General features: G+C 39.5%; 2 protein-coding genes across 21 annotated transcripts; one reads left to right on the top strand and one right to left on the bottom strand.

Annotated features, from left to right (window-relative positions):
* Nucleotides 1–6,055: 6,055 nt before the first annotated feature.
* LOC119008731 (homeodomain-interacting protein kinase 2-like) lies at nucleotides 6,056–11,392 on the top strand. 6 transcript variants are annotated; one of them, XM_037079363.1, is made up of 13 exons: nucleotides 6,056–6,099; nucleotides 6,381–6,442; nucleotides 6,863–7,064; nucleotides 7,346–7,536; nucleotides 7,626–7,807; nucleotides 7,946–8,069; nucleotides 8,472–8,582; nucleotides 8,899–8,973; nucleotides 9,077–9,225; nucleotides 9,435–9,766; nucleotides 10,002–10,090; nucleotides 10,176–10,788; nucleotides 10,871–11,392. In XM_037079363.1, the coding sequence occupies exons 6-11, from the start codon at nucleotides 7,986–7,988 to the stop codon at nucleotides 10,016–10,018; spliced, it is 768 nt and encodes a 255-aa protein (XP_036935258.1). In that variant the 5' UTR covers nucleotides 6,056–6,099; nucleotides 6,381–6,442; nucleotides 6,863–7,064; nucleotides 7,346–7,536; nucleotides 7,626–7,807; nucleotides 7,946–7,985; the 3' UTR covers nucleotides 10,019–10,090; nucleotides 10,176–10,788; nucleotides 10,871–11,392. The 6 variants fall into 6 exon arrangements, with proteins under 6 accessions (XP_036935258.1, XP_036935257.1, XP_036935254.1 ...); XM_037079362.1 differs by having other exon boundaries at nucleotides 10,173–10,788; nucleotides 10,874–11,392; XM_037079359.1 differs by having other exon boundaries at nucleotides 10,173–10,788.
* A 1,965-nt stretch (nucleotides 11,393–13,357) lies between these two features.
* LOC119008732 (myelin-associated neurite-outgrowth inhibitor-like) lies at nucleotides 13,358–19,080 on the bottom strand. 15 transcript variants are annotated; one of them, XM_037079365.1, is made up of 6 exons: nucleotides 19,017–19,080; nucleotides 18,602–18,707; nucleotides 15,860–15,943; nucleotides 14,178–14,273; nucleotides 13,908–14,089; nucleotides 13,358–13,766 (listed from the first exon to the last, which is right to left on the bottom strand). In XM_037079365.1, the coding sequence occupies exons 1-5, from the start codon at nucleotides 19,044–19,046 to the stop codon at nucleotides 13,980–13,982; spliced, it is 426 nt and encodes a 141-aa protein (XP_036935260.1). In that variant the 5' UTR covers nucleotides 19,047–19,080; the 3' UTR covers nucleotides 13,358–13,766; nucleotides 13,908–13,979. The 15 variants fall into 15 exon arrangements, 2 of the variants coding, with proteins under 2 accessions (XP_036935260.1, XP_036935261.1); XR_005071503.1 differs by having other exon boundaries at nucleotides 18,255–19,047; XR_005071500.1 differs by having other exon boundaries at nucleotides 15,873–15,943; nucleotides 18,255–19,047.
* Nucleotides 19,081–19,238: the final 158 nt, after the last annotated feature.

The raw sequence follows: 19,238 nt of genomic DNA, 5'->3' as shown, positions 1-19,238 counted from the left end.
ACTTTTGAGGAAAATGACAACAAAAGCATACTACTACTCCAAATTAGCGAGGAGGATTGCGTTGTGGGGCAATTAGTAAAAGTCAGCGAAAGTTTGCCGCATCACTTTTGGATGACCAAAAATATTTACAAAACACAAAATGAAAATTGAGATATGTCACAAATTACACAATCCAATCAAACACACAAGAATCGCAATTCTCTAAGTCATTTTGAATAGTGTATATCTGTCACATATGTGTTTGCTCAGGGTCCTTTTAATTTGATGTTATAGTCAAACAAACAGTACTAAATCACAGATTGAATTTAAAAAAGGGGCATAATGTATTAAAACTCAGAATTTTAATATTTACAATATTAATGAGTTGATACTACAAACCCAGAAATATGAATTTTTTTCCATAAGTGAATGAACAAGCTGTTCTCAGAGGAAAATCAGGTCCCCAGAACGCTATTTGAAGCTAGAAAGGTGGCAGGGTCCGCCACACAAACAAAGTCAGTATGAAATTGTGTTGTCTCTTATCAGTCACTTTACAGGTTACATGCTGCATCAATACCAAAGTAGCATATCTCAAAACAAAAAAAAACAAAAAAGAAACAGTGAACAGTGATTTCTGACTATTTGATAGTGTCAGATAATAGAGCTCAGACCCATAGTACAGGTTAATATATCTACAATTTACTAAAAAAAATATCTTTTGATACTTAAAGTCCATTTAATTAATATTAGATGCTTTCAGACTTTTACTCAGTTCAACCCAACTCATTTTCACTTTCGGGCTCTTTTCCCTGTCACTCATGCAGAATTATGCCGTGTGGTCTGTTTACCGTCAGTGTGAATGAAAACATGCCTCTGCGGTAGTTTCAAGCGCTATGGGTCTACAACTTGAGCAATATTTGGTCAAAACAGTGAGTTGTTTGTGCGTCTGCCTGGTGCCTGGGGGAAGTTCTGCCGTGCTTTTAAAGGTTGACTCAGCCTTTTTACAGGCAGACATGCCTCTCCTTGTAAGCTGTAACTGAGGTCAGATGTTTACCAAAGAGCCTGTACCTGCAAGTGCACTTAAAAACCTAAAGCTGCAATATAATAATTTCATAATGTCAAGGATTGTTTTATTACATCTACTGCTAACTGTTCACAGGGTTGTGAATCACCAAGGACTTTGTGGCTTTCTTTTACAAGCAGCTTTTTAAAAAGTCCAGAAGTGTGTTTAGCGTGGCAGGTATCCAGCGGTGTGTACTACAACCCACTCTGTGGATGTGACTGTGGATAATAAAGCATGGAGAGCTGCCAAGGTATCCTTCTACGAACGCACTGAAGTGTCAGTTTGTGTACGTTGTTCACACATATCTGTGTTCATTAGAATAATTGGCATGCACATCAGTAACATTTCCATTTCGATCAGCAGGTTGTTGTTCTTGCTGTTGACGTACGAGGTGGCAGCTTTGGATATGATCCCTGGTGTTGGAATGAACATGTTCATATTCAGATTGATTTTCCCTGCCTTGAAAAGGAAAATGTGTTTACGAGGTTCCCACACTAATGAAACTGTCCTGCAGCACTTATTAAATCGTGTGGTTTGTTGCTATCGGGTGTTTCAAATCCCTGTTTTGGCTTTCCGGCACTGAAGTTGTCTCTTAGCACATCCAAATATCTATCTGCTTTTTTGATTTGATGAAGAAGTTTTAATGGTGCTCTGAATTCCATGTTTTGAGCATTTGATTGCCAAACATTTGGACAGCATGATTTGTAATTTCAATATTAACAGCCAGAGATTGTAAATGTAGAGGGAGTTGCTAAAGTTTCCTAAACTTGAACAACATTTTTTAAAGACTTAAAGACAGCTTGTTGTGCAGATTATTCTGACCGTAAAGGGCAACACAGTTTTACACTGTTTTCCTCGTGGCGGACCCTGCCTCCCTTTTTGCTCCAAACAAGTGTTCAGGTGACTTTATTTTCCTCTGAGAACAGCTTGTTTATTCACTTACAGAATGGTTTGTATTAATACCTCATTATTATTGTGAATATAAACATTCTGAGTTTGAATTTCTTCTCCACAACTACATCATGCCCCTTTAAAGCCCCTGTCCAAAATCACATTTCATGTTTCATGCTCATTTTCAGGCGATACACCACGCCCTCTAGTGGCCATGCAGGGGGCCAACAGCTCTTTTTATCAGACCAGGTGAATTTAATCATTATACACTGTGCAGCAATATGATATTTAAGGAACAATACATTGAATAAATACATATGTTTGTAAAGTACACTGGAAGATACTGACTATTAACGAGCATGTACAAGATATTCATGCTTTTGTCCATTTATTTGACTAGAGCAAGAAACATTAACTGAAAGCAGAGCGTCATCTGTCTTTAGTGACAGACCCTCTGAATATGGTGGATAGTAATCACACTGTCTGCTCTTCTTGCCCCATATCATCCTGTTCATGTTGCCTTACTCCATCTTCTCTCCTCTCTTTATGACGGGTCATCATCTCATAGCTCCTGGCTCAGGGCCCCCACATCAAAAACAACATCACAAAACCCGTCAACTGTCGTCTGTCATACTGCAGGTGTGGTTTGTTTTTTTACTGACAGCGACTCGTCATACCGGCTGACCCAGTCTTCTCAGAGAAGTAAAAGGCCATGGAGGTGATCCTGTTTCATGTCGAGGGTACAGGACCGCCGCACTCGCCACAGATTGTATTATGTGCAAACAGCGTTTAGAGGACTGAATGGACTCCGGGGGCAACAGGTGCTCAGAGGACTTCACACTTGTTGCTCCTCAACTGTGAGAACTTGAGAAGTGGTTGAACAACTTCAGACAAAATGAAGCTTTCATAAATCTTGTTCCTCAACAAAGCACAAACTGTTCCACTGTTGTTTTTGAAGCCCGTTACTGAGAAGCTACTTGCATAGTATGACGACAGGTGCGGCTGGTTGCACAACCGATTTTTTTATACACAAATACATGAATATGCAATTGTGAATCATGTGTAATTAAATAACAATGAAATAAAAAGAACAATGGGCTTGTTGTCACATTGGAAATAGCATTTTAAATCAATCATTTATGAGGTCTAATAAAAACAGTTGGCTAGAATGACAATTAAATGATGATTGTTCCCTCACAGTAACAAGTGACTCGTGCTTGTTTTTTTTAACCTGGGTCGCATTAGGTGCAAAAAGTTTTGGATCTGTTCTCGCAGGTCACCTCAGCTGGCTGCTGTGATACACGATGCAACGGTTGCCATGTAATGCATGAGGGCAACTTTAACCAGTGCGGTTGCCAGTATAAATTTTTCAAAAGTACATTTCTGCAGACCCCGGATTTGTTGAATCTTACCATTTCTTTGTGTTGCAACTTGACGTTTCTTTTGGTTCAACTCTAAATTTGATGTTGTGACAACGATGTGCTTATAATCTGGTTAGGGTTATCGCACAAAAACAGTGTGGTTAGGGTGAGGAAAACATGTTTGATTTAAAACACCTGTTCTCGTCACCACAGACATGGCTGGAGATGTCCTGACTTCCTGTCAAAGAAATTTGGCTATTGATGCCACAAACACGGCTGGAAATTGTCCCAAGGTCTCCTTGATAGTATTCAGTAGAGTCATGCTTACTATGCTTACATGCTAAAATGGCGTGGTCTCTTGTCAGAAAATATCCCATGTATTTCACGTTTTACAAACGCTGAATCGCAGAATTGAACTGTGGTTATTGGCTTGGCAGTCTGATGTAACTCCACCACCATCCCCTCCATCTCCTGATATGAAGTCAGGTAAAAAAAAAAAAAAAACATGTGACATGAAGGTGACAGAGATGGACCTCATTGTTCAAGACGTAAACATAAAAAAAACTTAAAGAAACCTATGTGTCGCTCTCGCCAAATTCACCAGACTCCCGTTACAAAAACAGTAATTTTAGCATCGTAAAATGTAATTTATTCAAACTCAACAGAAACTAGATGAAACCTACCAAAACCACCTTTGTTTGTCCGATCAGGGTCACAAATGATCTATCGCTTGCAGCCATTCAGTTTTAGTTCTCCTTTACCTCCCCCAGTACAGTGGACCACCATATCTTATCCTTCTCAATCCTTCTCTGTAATGCTTAGAGTTGCCTTCTCTTCTTGTGCTCCCAAGGATCTATTTTTGGTCCCCTACTGTTTTACTATTTACATGCCCCCCTGAGGCAAATCTTGCATTGACATGCCATCTATTTCCACCGCTAAGCCAATGACGCCCAATGTTATGTTTTCTGATAAAGCCTGGTACTTATGGATGCGTCCTGTATCATGTTCTGCCTCACTGAAATAAAAAAATTAATGTCCTGAAAACTAACTGATTCAAAATCATGTTTTTTTTCATAATTGCGTCCTGCTACTTTGGAGAGGTTGATTTGTTCCTGTCGAGTTTGAAGCGTGGTTTAAAAAAAAATCCCCGCTGTATACATGAAGTTGAAGAACCAAATGGAAAACGGTGAGTCTGCTGCTATACACGCTTTGCAGGTTGGGGTGTAGGTGTGGTTCTGTAGCTGCTAGGGGCTGTGTCAATAACTGGCTAATAATTAATGACACAATTAGCTGTTGAGTAGTCTGACAGATGTGCCATGCTCTCATTGCTGACTGCTTAGCTGCCAGCCTCCTCTCACCAACCATCGAATTTCGGCCTCATGCGAAGAAACCACGCTGAACTGTTCCCTCACTGTGTGTCACTTAACACACCTCCAACTGTATGTGTATGTTGAATGTGCTGTATATATATGCGTGTGTGTGAGTGTGAGATATATGTGAGACCACAGAACACAGGACGTTGGGTTTGTGGTCAGGAATGAGGGAAGTTAAGACAGGCAGCCTCTGAGTCAAAAGGAAGGACAACAGTTGGTGCCCATAGTGTGAAATTCTCCCTTATGACTAATTCAGCAGTTACACATTTACAGTAACTGTTTGCTCATTGGAAAAGGTGTGTATGTGCTGCACAAGCACCATGTGCAGATTAGTAGATCTGTGCTGGACACAAAGATCAATTCCAGGCAAAATCTTTAGATTTCACGGGACGGGAAGATTTCTTTTTTAAATTGAGGTTATATGTGTCTCTGTGCGAAGACTTTTGTTCAGTTGCACTTTCTCTTTTAGTTTGATAAGTTGCTTCCTGTCTGTTTGAAGATGATTGTGGGGTCGGTTTACTCTAAAGTGAGCACAGACTTCATATTACTAATGAGTCAAACAAACTTTATTTATATAGCACCTTTCAAACAAATCAAAGTGCTCAACAAGTGATAAACTAAATGAAAAAACACGGCCAGTAAAAGTAATATAGGATGTTGAATAAAAGATCTTTCAAGCAATAACAATAAAAAAAAACAATACTACACTATAATGATAATATCAATGATAATAAAACACTTTATTTATATAGTCCCATTACAAACATCATCACAAAGTGCTTCACAGAAAAGGAAAAGAAAGTAAAAAGAGGAGATTTCAAACTAAAGGGATACATTTTATAATAACTGCAATGAATAAATGGTCAAATGATAATTAATATATAACTAATTAATAATAACTTTAATTAACAGTTCATTCACTGTCAACAATGAAATGTTTTATATAGCGTTTGCTATGCAATTGATTATTCTGACATTGCAAGTGATGTTTATAAAACTTTGTAAATGGTTAATAAACACTAGAGCTCCTCTGTGAACACTGTCAGGATGGCCAACATTAAGTTGCAACTGATGTTTTTTAAACATTTATTTAACATTTGTTTAATAAATGGTTTATATGTATATATATATGTATATATGTATGTATTTCAGTATTTGTTGACATTGAAATAAATATTAACTTTTGTGCCTCAATATTACATTTTGCTGTCCAACTACAATGTCTCATGTCTTGATTCATTATAATTGATCCATTCCTGATGATGGTTGTCATAAATCTTAATGAACAAGGATCATAAAACATTGTGGTATATTATAAAGATGAAAAAAAATGTTACATGGCAACAGTGAAATGAGTCATAGATGGTGTTTACATTCATACTGTTGCTAGGAGAACCAGAGAGGTTAACTGTCTTCAACCACTGAGATACGGGTGAGTTACTTTGTCTTATTTGTTTCAGGAAAGTAGAGATTAACTGATAATATTAAGAACTGTTTAGTTATTTGCCTGCAATCAAAGGTCAGAGAGGGAATCTGTATGCCTATTTAAAGTAAATTGATATTAAATGTACAACTTAGTACGAAACATTAACATTTACTGGAAATTACCTTAATTTAGCTTAGACCTCAGACAATCAGATGATTAATGAAATGTGGAATATGAAGTAAATGCATGCATTTATTTACTTTTCTTATGCCTTTGCTTATAAACAGTTTATCAGTAGATCCTACAAGTGATCCAGAGAGATTAACTGTCTTCAACCACTGAGATACAGGTGAGTTACTTTGTCTTTTTTGTTTCAGGATTCAGAAAGTAGAGATTAACTGATAATATTAAGAACTGTTTAGTTATTTGCATGCAATCAAAGGTCAGAGAGGGAATCTGTACACATATCCATCCATCCATCCATCCATCATCTGTACATATTCTATGTACGCCGCTTAATCCTCTGCAGGGTCGCGGGCTGTACACATATTTAAAGTAAATTGATATTAAATGTAAAACTAAGGAATAAACGTTAACATTTAGGGGAAATTACCTTAATTTTGCTTAGACCTCAGACGATCAGATGATTAGTGAAATGTGGAATATGAAATAAATGCATGCCTATCTATGTAAAGACCTAAAACAGTGGTCTAAACAGTAGGGTGGTCGAAAAAATAAAGTAACTTCTTGTTTTTCTTCTTTTCATCAGTTTTATTTCAGCTTCTTCAGAGAGAAACGGCATTCACCATGTCCGATAAATGTCGCCCCCGTGGGCTACCCAGCAAATTTAAATTCATCAAAGTTGAAGGAGAGGGCGGCTTTGGGAAGGTGGTGAAATGTATTGACTTAGAGACCCTACATTTTGTGGCAATAAAGATGCCTAAACGGTGGTCCAATACACCAAGAATGAGGTGGGAAACTTTGTTGATGTTCACAGTTTTAAAACATATTGTATAGTCAAAGGTGCAGTAAGTGCCTTGTGCAAAAAAAGCAATTCCTCTTACTTATTGTAATTAAATGACCTTAAAATGTAAAGCTATCGACAAACATTAATATGTAACGATAAAGTCATTATTTGTACACTTTAAGCATCACAAGACGAAGCTCTGCCTTTCAGCACTCTCCAAGATTAACACATTGATCAACTGCAAAAAAAATAAACTAATCATTTCAAACTTGCCTGTCTCTCCAGCTCGCCATTCTGGAAAAAAAACATGTCCCACAAACTTGACAAACTCCACATTGTCAAGTATATCGAATGTTTTCCGACCTTCTTTGGAAAGGCACTGGTGTTTGAGTCACTAGATATAAGCCTATGTCAATTCGTGTTTCTGCACAACTGTGAACCTATGAGTCTGAGTGACATCAGTCATCATCAAACAGGTATGAACACAGCATCATCAGATAGAGAGTAAAGCACTGTACACTCAGTTTTATGCTTGAGTCCATTCTAACCTACCTTGTACTTTCAGTTGGCCACAGCATTTGATGGGCTGAAGGAGATTGGGGTGATCCACACTGATGTAAAATCAAACAACATCATGATGGTGAATCATTACCGACGACCCTTCGAAGTCAAACTGATTGACTTCGGTCTGGCCATTCCCACGTGAGACGCTGAGAAGATCAGAGGAAAGCAACTGATATATGTCGCGTAAGACAGATTATTTGTTTTATTATTCTGGAAAGAATTAGTGGTTTGCTATTTTTACCATGAAGAAGCAGCTGTGTGCTTCCTCCCTGTAACATGTTCTTATGTAAACATCCTGTAATGTTTGTCTTCCACATTTAGTGCCCCAGAAAGTTTTTTGGGTGCTGAGTTGAATGAGGCCATGGATATGTGGGCCCTGGGCTGCGTCCTGTTCCAGATGTTTGCTGGCATTTTACCATTCAGAGACAGTGATGAGTATGGGATGGTAAGTCTTCTACTATAATCAATTTGTCAATTACTTGTACTTGTATGTCTTCACTTGTGCTCGTGTTTTTTCCTCTAGTTAGTGCTCCATGTACATTCATTCAACATGTATGATGAGTGTATAAAGAGGGAATGAAAAAGATATTTAAAGAAACTAGGGAATGCAAAACAGTTATTGTACCTTAGCTACAATCTTAGGTTTTAGCATTAGCATGTTGTCACGAAGAGAACAGAAGCTCGATAGGATAGACTGCCCCGCTCGGCCTCTGATGGGCTTGCCCTTATATTCTTACCCAACCAAGCAGGCCATTAAGATGAGGGTGGGTCATTACTTTGCTCTCCCTGGGAACAATATTTTGCTTGCTCTTGCATATTTTGATGTAATTCTCTGTTTAATCTCCAGGTGTCGAGAATGGTTGAACTCCTTGGCATGCCATCGAACCATCTTCTTACAAAGTGTAAAAAAGCAGGCACATACTTCACTAAAACTTCCACAGGAGATTGGAGGATCAAGGTACAACAATGAACCTTCTCTGGCCTTTACAGAAGTTATTTAATCTTTTATCAGTCTATATGTTTATGGGCAAACACGCTAAAAACACAGCACCATCTTATTTTTTGCTTATTTTATATAGCACTTTATTATTTATTATTGTTTCAATATTTGCCTTTACATTTTGATTGTATTTGGATATACATGCTGCTATGGTAATCTAATTTCCCCTCAGGAAATACAAAATGTTATCTTTCTATCCATATATCTATCTATCTTACATTTCGTAGCATTCAACAGTTGAACATTAATACAAACACTTTGATTCTTCTTTCAGAGTCCTGAGGAATATTATAAACGTCCACCACAAACAAGGTGGCAGCCGTCCACATGTCTGGATAACTTGAAAGAGGTAAGTGTGAATTAACTTTCAATGTCACTATGATTGATTGTCTTTTCCTGATCATGAGGATGACTTGACTGGTGGTGAATCTGACTGATGTTTCCTTAACTAGATGCGTCGGGGGAAAGACAACAGGACTGTGGCTGTTGAGCAAAGGCAGTGCATCGAGCTCCTGAAGGCCATGATGACATTCGATGCAAATGAGAGGATCACTCCTCGTGAAATCCTCAATCATCCTTTCATCACCAAAGTCTATCCGAAGTAAGTGTGTGTGTGTGTGTGTGTGTGTGTGTGTGTGTGCACATGTGTGTGTGTTTGTGAAGAACTGAAGAATTCTCTTGAACGAGAAGTGAAACAGCTTAAAGAAACTGTTACCTATAGTACAGCCCTTAGATGTGCCATTACCTGGATGACCGAGTACCTCATGATAATAACAAGATGATTCTGTGTATGTATGTTTTCATCTTTAGGGTCCAGACTTCAATAAAGAGCTGTGCAAGTACACGTCCTGCCGCTCCCCTGAATAATAAAGCCAGGAGTAACATCCGACCAGGCAACTGTACTCCATCTCCTGCAACAGCTAAGATCTCGGTTCGACCTGTGTCAGCCAAGAACACGAAGCTGCTGGAAGGTCAGGAGAGAACAGTTAGCAAGCCGACTGCTGCTCCCCTGGAGGATGAAGCCAGCAGTAACATCCGACTAGGCGACTGCACTCCATCTCCTGATATTCTCACAGCAGCTGAGATCTCGGTTCGACAGCCAAGAACACGACACTGCCTGACGATCAGGAGATTCCAGTTAGGTAAGATGATCAAAAGTAGTATCACAATCTGTTGCCTTTATCTTTTACTCACTTCTAAATCAAATCCACTCAATAGCTAGATAAAAGTCTTTATTAGAGGACAAATTTAATTATCATACCAATTTAGTCCTCAAAAGCCACCAGAATCAAGAAAAATTCAAAATTCCCTGATGCCGCTTTAAATATGATGACATTTACATGAATAACACTCTAACCTTTTCTTGTGTGTGTTTAGTTTTGAGTCTGGACTGAACAAGACGTCAGAGTCCTCAGTGAGCAACGCCGACAGTAACAGAACGATATCTGTGGATTCAACCACATGTGGTAAGTGACATTCACCTGAATTGTCTGAATTGTTGTGCATTCTGAAGTACGGCTGGAGTTTTAAATGTCCTTTGATTTTCAGAAGACACTGGGCCAAAGGCGAAGGGGAAGAAGAAGAAGAACTGCTTCAGAGGACTTGTCTCTTGGTTGAGGAAGACATTCTGCTGCTGTGTTTCCTGCGATAATGTTGATTAGGGATGTGTAAAGTAGTGATCTGTGTGGGGTTTCTATGGGATATTTTTCAGGGCTTTTGGGGGAGTTTTCCAATCAAACTTGTCATCGTTTGCTCATTGTCCCTGTATCTGCGTGGTTTTCTCCGGGCACTCCGGTTTTTCCAACAAACATAAATTATGTTTGAAAAAAAAAAATGCAGTTCATCCAGGGACAGATCTGATTGCAGACAACCATATGTCAATATTTGCTTGGAAAAGCCCCCATACCACCTGAATGTCCCATAACAAATACAGCACATTCCCTCCCATCAGGTGAGATTATTTCCTCTGGTTATGAATTTAATGGTCATACCAATTCAAAATTCCTTGCTGCAACTTTGAGAAGTGATGACATTTACACGAATGACACTCTAACCTTTTCTTGTGTGTGTTTAGTCTTTCAGTCTGGGCTGAACAAGACGTCAGAGTCCGTAACGATCACCACCGACAGTAACAGGAAGACATCTGAGGACTCAACCACATGTGGTAAATGACATTCACCCCCACTTGCGTCTGAATTGTGCATTCTGAAGTATGGCTGGAGATTTAAATGTCCTTTGATTTTCAGAAGACATCGGGCCAAAGAAGAAGGGGAAGAAGAAGAGAAATTGCTTCAGATGACGGGTCTCGTGGTTAAGGAAGAACTTCAGCAGCTGTGTTTCCCCCATTGATTGGGGATGTGTGAAGTTGTGTAGGGTTTCTTTAGCATGGTTTTCTGGACTTCTGGAGAGTTGTGCAATCGAAACCCTCACACATCTTCCGTGGGCAGCATGGTGGCTTAGTGGTCAATTTTGACATTGTGGCTTCACAGCAGAAGGTACTGGCTTTTTACGGGCCTCTGCTTGTCTGTGTAAAGCCTGCTCACTGTCCCCATGTCTGCGTGGGTTTCCTCCGGGTGCTCCGGTTTCCTCCCACACTCAATTAGATCGGATTTTAAAGTGAAACTGAAACCTAGGCTTTTTTGTGAACGTGCATGAGTCAAACCTTCATGTAAAAGCATGAGTACGACGAAAGACGCACAGATTTACTATATTTTCGTTTTCGGCTCAAACTCATTTTAAATGAGAGTGTATGGGGCAAATTAGCGATAGCATCAAAATCACGATTGTTAAAACACTAAGAAGGCTCGACACAACATGAAACTTTGCTTGTAGTATCACCGGGGTCTCTACACATGAACACGACCATTGAGAACATTGTGTACACAGACTTTGCTAAAAAGAAAGTTTTTGCACAACTCACCTTAGCAGTAGCTTGTTCCGCTTCCTGCCGTCACGGCAGCCCACAAGTATTGATCTCCGAATGCAATGTAACATGGACGACAGTTATCCATGCATTTATAAGTAAGTTTTAGGAGCGCTTGAGTTCATGTATAGAGACCCTGGTGATACTACGAGCAAAGTTTCATGTTGCGTCGTGTCTTAGTGTTAAAAAATAGCGATTTTGACGCTATAGCTAATTTGCCCCAAGCACTCCCATTGAAAACGAAAACACGGTAAATCTTAGAAGTGCCTCTTTCATCGTAATTATGCTTTGAAACGATGGTTTGACTTGTACACATTCACAAAAAAAGTCTAGGGTACATTCTGGTGAGAGTTCCCATGACTATCAGCATTGATTTTGAGTCATTGGGTGACACACTATTGAATATTGTTAAGAATCTGGAATTTTCAGTGAGATTGTCAATAAAAATCAGAAACACCAAAAGACAATAAATGAGTGTGTGTCTCATTCAACCAGTATAGTGAAACAAAAACGCAGATTTTTCTTAAAATCTTGATAGATAATAGAAACAGACGATCTAAGATCCAATCAAAAGAGGTGTGTCTCATTCAACCAGTATAGAAAATCAATTCGCCACTGATGTCGAATCAATGGGTCATGTGACCTGGAAGCTACTGACAAAAATGCTGAGTCTACTTGGAGCCTATTAATGAAAATGTTGATTTTTTTAAATTTAAATTATTGCAAAAAAAAAAAAAGAAAAAGAAAAGAAAAAGAAAATCATTAAAGTTTATCGAGTTGTGTCTCATTGAACCAGTATAGCAGGACAGTATGGCATTGGTTTTAAGTCAGTGGGTCACACTGTAAAAAAGAAACCTTACCATATAAATTCAAGCTTTTACTATTAAAAAAAATGTTTTTCCATATAATAAACATAATTTTTATGTTAATTACACGGCAAAATAGCACAGTCTTTATATGGTAAAAACTTGTATCTAAACGGTAAAATGTTGTTTTAAACTCTGACCATTACGGGAAAATCAGCAGTACTAATATCCTTCTACCATAATAGCAGAAGTGGTCTACTGTATTACGGTATTACGGTTTATTTATTACGGTAAAATTCTGGCAACCACACCTGCCGGTTTGCTACTGTGAAATTAACAGGTTTTCCGTTCTTTTTTTAAACTATAAGCTATAATACCATACTAGTATACCAGATATATAGTGTCTCAATGTGCATTTATCAGTCTGTACTATAGAACATATAGAACACCGTAAATCCTGATTAGTTCACAGAACTCAGACAAATTAAGGCACTGATTTCCTCAAACCTTTTAAGTTAATAACCTTAAAGGTCAAATGTTTTGAGAGCTTAAATATCTGGATTGCATTCTACATGTACCTTATACCCTCACTGCAGTTAAATTAAAGTGCTTATTATGTCAACTTAAATATTTTCAATTAACGGGGCTTAAAAGTTTTCATTTGACTCTCCTAAGGGATTGAATAAATATAACTTCAAAATGTAAGTACACAAACACAATATTTTATGTTAACTAAACTCAATATTTATTAGTCTCTTTTGTATTCTTTTTTTATTACTCTGAAGTCAAACACATTGACTTATACAACACAAAATCATCTCACTCAAACTTAAAATCTTTGTGGCAGCAGATTGCCTCAATAATACTGACTACAGCTTACTTAATAGCTTAAATAAATGTAAATGTCTGCTATCGAACACCAAGTTTCTGCAGGTTTGAACAAGTCAAATTTAAGACTTTTAAAGACCTTTTTAAGGCCGGATTAAATCACAGAAACAAGCCACGCATTTCTTGCACTTTAATCCCAGTTACTACTTGAGGTTGACTGATGCTGAATTTTTATTGGTCGATTTAAAAACAACAGTACAGTACAACAACAAAAGGAGCAGGAAAAAGCTGATGGTGGACTGATCCCCTAATATGGAGTTACAACTATAAATTTGGCGTCCATCCAAAACACGATAAATGTAGAAATGGAAACCGATTCTCACCAGCGGACATGGCCATGCTGGTGCCAGCTACCATCCCCATGGCGACACCATTGTGGCGGGGTGGAGGGATGAGTGGGACGTACATGGCGGCAGGCGTCCCATTTGGCTGGACCGCAGCTGTGTGATGGGTAACATGAGGCCGTTCTGCATACAGAGGCTGTGTGTAATAGATCCCTTGTTGTTGTTGTGACGGTATTAACGCCTGGATCACAGATAAACACAGTCACATCAATGAACAATGACTTATTTTTACATTTAATTGAATCAGCAGCAGTGACAGGATAAAGAGAAGAGAAAATGAAACAGAAGAAAACATCTCGGTGACAAAGTTTGACATGCAGACCTTAAATTATAGCACCATCCTCAGGCAGATGTGGGTAAGACACGAGAACCAAGAGCTAAAATCTGCAGCGCTTCAACCGCAGTACACTGTGCTGTGCGTAGGGGCTCTGTTGGGGATAGGTGCTCCTGACTGGTTGGTGTTGGGAGAGCAGGACATTTTGAAAGGAGTGCCCCGAGCATAGCCTGAAGAAAGGAGGACAATTTAAGTTAGTGCTGCTGATTATTGAAATTAGAGTAATGTTCAGTTAGGACGAGCAGACTTCATCCACACCACTAGGGAAGGCTTGGTTGGCCCCTGCATAGACACTGGGGTTGTATGCAGGAGCAGCAGCAGCGCAGCCGACAGGGAATCCAGCTACAAATACAGCTGCAAATTCAAAATGAATGCAAAGATCATCTGGGTAAATCTAGCACAGATGGAGTGGAGCAATACCGTATGTGATACATGTCCCTTTACCAAATCCTATATAAATAAGGCACCGTGGTGGCACTTTCCACAGACAGCTCTTGACATTTCAGTAAAATAGTTAAAAATGCAACAAAAACATTGTAGTGAGGATATGATGTACTTATCTGCCAAGTACAACAGTGACCTTGCTGGGTCGAAGGCACACAATAGATATTTATTTTTGTTTATTTCATCTTAGAGGCGCTCTCCTCACACTCTCACAACAGCTTGTGTTTAACAAAATATGCATAATCTAACATAATGTAGCACTAGATGTATCAATATGGACCCGTAACGTATCATTCTGTACTACACAATGTATAAAAATGCTGAAATTTAACCCTTATACCTAGAACCCGACTGACACTTGATTTTTGGGGCAGATGCCAATGCCAATTTTACGAAGTAGAATCACTGTCATATGGATATATTGGATTTTTTGCTGATACACATAGAATATATTAATAAAAGGATCTCTTTTTTTCAAAGATCCCTTAAATGTGGTTGTTCAACACTTGTACTGGAGGAAAGGTATTTTCCAGTTTAACAATAAACTTCACTGGGAATCCAATTAATGACCCCAAGCATCTTCTTCTGCATTATTTTCTATAAATATGTAAGCACTAACTAATAAAATTGACTGACTGATATATCAGTCAGGCTCTATATACAACAAACACAGAGGCAATTTGAAGCATTAAGTTAAACACAGCCTTAGGGGTTGATTTCATCCATATTTCAGACTTGTATTTTAAAAGTTTTAGAAATTCCCAGTAGATAATTTGAGTTTGGATGAGGGGCGATGAAAATAGGAGAGTGCAGGGGCAGAGGGGTTGTGAAGGTGTAGCGGGAGCCCGATCATGAGATGCCACAAATCTCTGTAGCTTTTCACTTTCATCTCTAATGAATTATTATTATTATTATTATTATTATTAATTTTTGAGTTTTGATAGATTCCCAGCGGGGAAATTTCCTGCTGTTCATTCATTAATTCCTGAGTCGGCATATTTAATGTCTATATATACCTACTCTGAATTGCCTTTGAGCAAGAAAATATGCTATAAGTGAATAAGTAAAGCTGCCTTGCATGGGTTTGTGGTGCACTGCGGTGGTTTCACTGCTGGGTATTTGCTGTAGAGGGGGTTAACAGTTTTCAGTTGGCAGAACTATTTGGTTTCTTAACTAGCATGGGACTAAATTAGCTAGTTACTGTTTGTAAAGATTGCAAAGTATGAAATTATTATTTGAACAGCTGATTTTCATCCTTATAATATAGATTCATCAGCACTTAGTATTAACCTGTCATGTAAATAGCACTTTTTTTTGCTTTAATTGTCACAATTTGCCAGATTTAATGGTATGTCTGCCCATGATGGAAAATAATACGTGTTTTTGTAAACACAATTCTGCTCTTTACTCTAAGTACACTGTTGATCAAACATGGTAGAACCAGTTCAACTGAGGGAGAGAGAGGGAGAGGGAGAGAAAAAACCCCACAATCAAACCTCTCCCCAGCACCTTCGGTCTCCACTTATCAGAGGAAATGATGCCAGTCGGTCTCAAAGCTTCCCTCTGTGTCTCCAGGCACTCTGCAAACACAAGAAACATCCGGAGCCGATAAACACAATGACCACAACACATGAGTCTGCTGGATACGATCGCTATCCTCCGCACAGCAAAGTGAGGAAAGGAAAGAAGGGAGGGAAAGAAGGCAGAGGACAGGAGAGAGAGGAGAGACAGGGTGTCATTTCAGTTTGGGTTTTTTTTTTCTTCTTTTCCACTTCCTTCTGGACTTCAAGCGATAACAAGAGAAAATCATGAAATGGTATCTCTCTCCTCTTTTTTTTTTTTTTCCTGCCCTCTGGTCTGCTTTTCTCTCTGCTCTCCTCCGGTCGCCTCGCTCAACTATTGATTTATTTCTTCCTCTGAAGCCTGAAGAAGCCTGTGAGCATTATGAGGCACAGATCCCCTCAGTGAGCCCATGGGCGCTCCTTATTCATAATAAGATCTCACTTAAAGAAGTTGTGGATTAATGGACCAGAACTAAAGATCACAATGTTGTGTCAGCATTTTCTTAATACACTGTAACTTGAGAAACTAAATAGCTTTTTATTTTCACTTAAATATACTAACAACTTATTAAGATTCCAGTTTGTGGTGCTCATTTTACCTTTCACCAGAGAAAGACTGGTAACGTTGCAGGTTCACTTCTTGTTTTGTTTAAACCTGAGGCTCATCTTTGCTTGTTAATGTCTTTGTTAAGAGACATTACGTCTAAGAAAAAACATATAGGCTCTTCAGAATAAAAGCACAGATTAGCTCAAATTTGACTAAACTATATCCAGGTGGGGTTGTGGTAACCGACATCTGCTTGTGTGTGTGGAGGGGGCAAAAGGTCAGAACCAATTTACCTTAAAGAAATCAGTTGTCATATAATAATGCACCAAACAAGGCTATGAAATGTTTCATAAATCCATAGTCACCTATAATTTCTGGTATTTTATGTCCAAAATTGTTGGTACTTAAACAAAGTTGACTAAAAATTCTAAACTACCACTTCCGATACCAACTATGAAACTCTGACCTGTATTATCTTTATGGCGAGCTACTGTATGTCATATGTCGCATGTGTTATGTCACTTTATTTTAGGGTGCGGTGTGGTGACTTCCTGCCGCAAACCAAACTGCCTGTCAGGGACAACAAAGACTTTCCACTGGACAACAGGGCTGCTCAACACAACAGTCGTGTTCGTGCCTCAGTGGTCGCCGTGCGCCTCTTTCTGCCACACTGTTAATGAGCGATGGATTAATAATCACACATCTCCAACAGACGGGTATAATTACGCCCACCAGACATCACACTTTTCCTTATTCCCATGACTCGTTCACAGATTTATTCATTTTAAAGGATAAGTTTGCATGAATTATCAATATGCCAGGTCTACTCACCCTCACGCTGATGGAAACAACCGGAGTAGATGGGGAGTTTTTTTAAAAAACGTAATGAAAAGAAGTCAAATGTCTCCATACAGCTCGTATCCAAGATCCCAATGGGATATGACAAGATTTCATTTACATCCTATTTAAAGCGCAATTCTCCCTTCTGAAGTGAGTGCACAAGTTAATCAAGCGTCAAGGGTGTAAATAACATCTTTCCATGTCAAACTCAGGACTTCTAAAGACTTTGATTAAGTCAGATGAGCTGCACAAAGCCATGTTCGTTATTGCTGATTTTACATTTTAAATCAAGTCCCCATCTACTTCATTTATTTAGGAGAACGCTGTTTTGCTGTGAAGCTCTGGAGATGTTTTGTGGACCACAGTTTCTCCTGACTATCCCACTGGCGTGAGGTTGAACAGACAGACATAGTGGCTGTCAGAAGATCCATTTAAAAGATTATATTTTAGTGTAACTGATGGGAGACAAACTCCACAGGCCTCATTCTGTGTTTTCTTGCTCTCTTTAACTCTCAGTCATTTTTATCTTTTTTACTCGTGCAGGTTCTGAGATTTCAATCCAATCAAACAGTCCAAAAGCATCATTAAAAACTGACCATTTAAAATAAATCAGCTGTCAAAATTGCATTGGCTCGTATGCCACTATGAATATGAGGTTTCTCTTCAGCTGATTATAAATAGCACAGCCTAATTCATCCTTAGTCGTCTGCATGTTCGGATACATTTGTCACTTAATTCTCTCCAGAACTGTGACCCAGTAACCCCAATAAACAGCCCCACTAACCCACTGCACAGCTCTGTTTTACGGCTGAGGCATCCATCCTCGACCCCGACGGACTCTCACTTTCTTTAATCTGCTTCATATCAATAACCTCCAACTTCATGCGTTGTTTCTTCTAGGGTGTGTAAAGTTCACCTCCATCTGAGTGACCCTGCACCTACCTGGCTGCGGTCCCGCTGCTGCGTGGAGCGCTTCGACCAGCAGAGGGCGCCCCGAGCCCGCTCAATGCCCCCCCGCCGCCTCCCCAGCCCTCATCAGCGGAGAGGAGGAGAGAGGAGGGCACCGCCACCTCCATCCAAACTGCGGTACCCATCTGATTCCTTTAATTACTTCCTTCCTGTAGTTAATTGGTGCCAATCTTTCCCAACCTCAAAAAAAACCCCGAGCTACATGACACGGTCAGGGACGCACACATCATTTCTCGTGTCTTTTAACTGCGGTGCACGCCAAGCCACGCATCTACACGCAGTTATAATCATTAAAAGGCGTGTGTGCCGGTTGAATTCACCTGTTCCAGCCGACTCAGAGCTGTCAGTGCCCCCGCAAGACAGATCGAGGTAAACTGCAGCAGCACCGATGAGCTTTGCATTTCTCCCTGCATTTGCTTGAAATCGCTGCAAAAAAAAACAAAACAAAACAAAACAAAAAAAATCGTGTCATTAACAGCGTTTTTCGTGCAAATGTGTTCCAAAAAAGCAGGTGTGTTGTTTGTGCAAAAGCAGGTGAATTCATTTAGTTTTATGAGACACTTCTAAGGGGGTGGATAATGGTTCTCGGATCTGGACGTGTTGCGATATTTTTAGGCGGGGTTGTAGTAAAATAACCCATCCTAATTATCTCCCACTACTACTAACATTAGTATTTTTTGCATGCCTCCCGTCAATGGGAGCTCCACTCTACTATGACCCCTCCCACTTCCACACCGAAAATAGACCCGCAGAAAAACACGCCATCCGCGAGCGAAATTCGCCGGCCAAAGTGCGTGTTTTGCGTTTAAATCAGCTGTCAGGGCGTGTGCGGATTTTCCCGAGGTGATAACGCCGGGGCGTGGACGTGAGTCGCGTGAGGTTTTATCGCCGGTGAGCGTTTCGCGGGAAAAAGCTGGCGGAAGGACACGGCGGCGGAGTGCTGCGGCGGTTTTTATT

The sequence above is a fragment of the Acanthopagrus latus genome, chromosome 19, assembly GCF_904848185.1.
Source record: "Acanthopagrus latus isolate v.2019 chromosome 19, fAcaLat1.1, whole genome shotgun sequence".
NCBI classification, from domain to species: Eukaryota; Metazoa; Chordata; class Actinopteri; order Spariformes; family Sparidae; genus Acanthopagrus; species Acanthopagrus latus.
The sequence above is the reverse complement of the archived record's forward strand: the minus strand, read 5'-3'. Positions and strand labels throughout refer to the sequence as shown.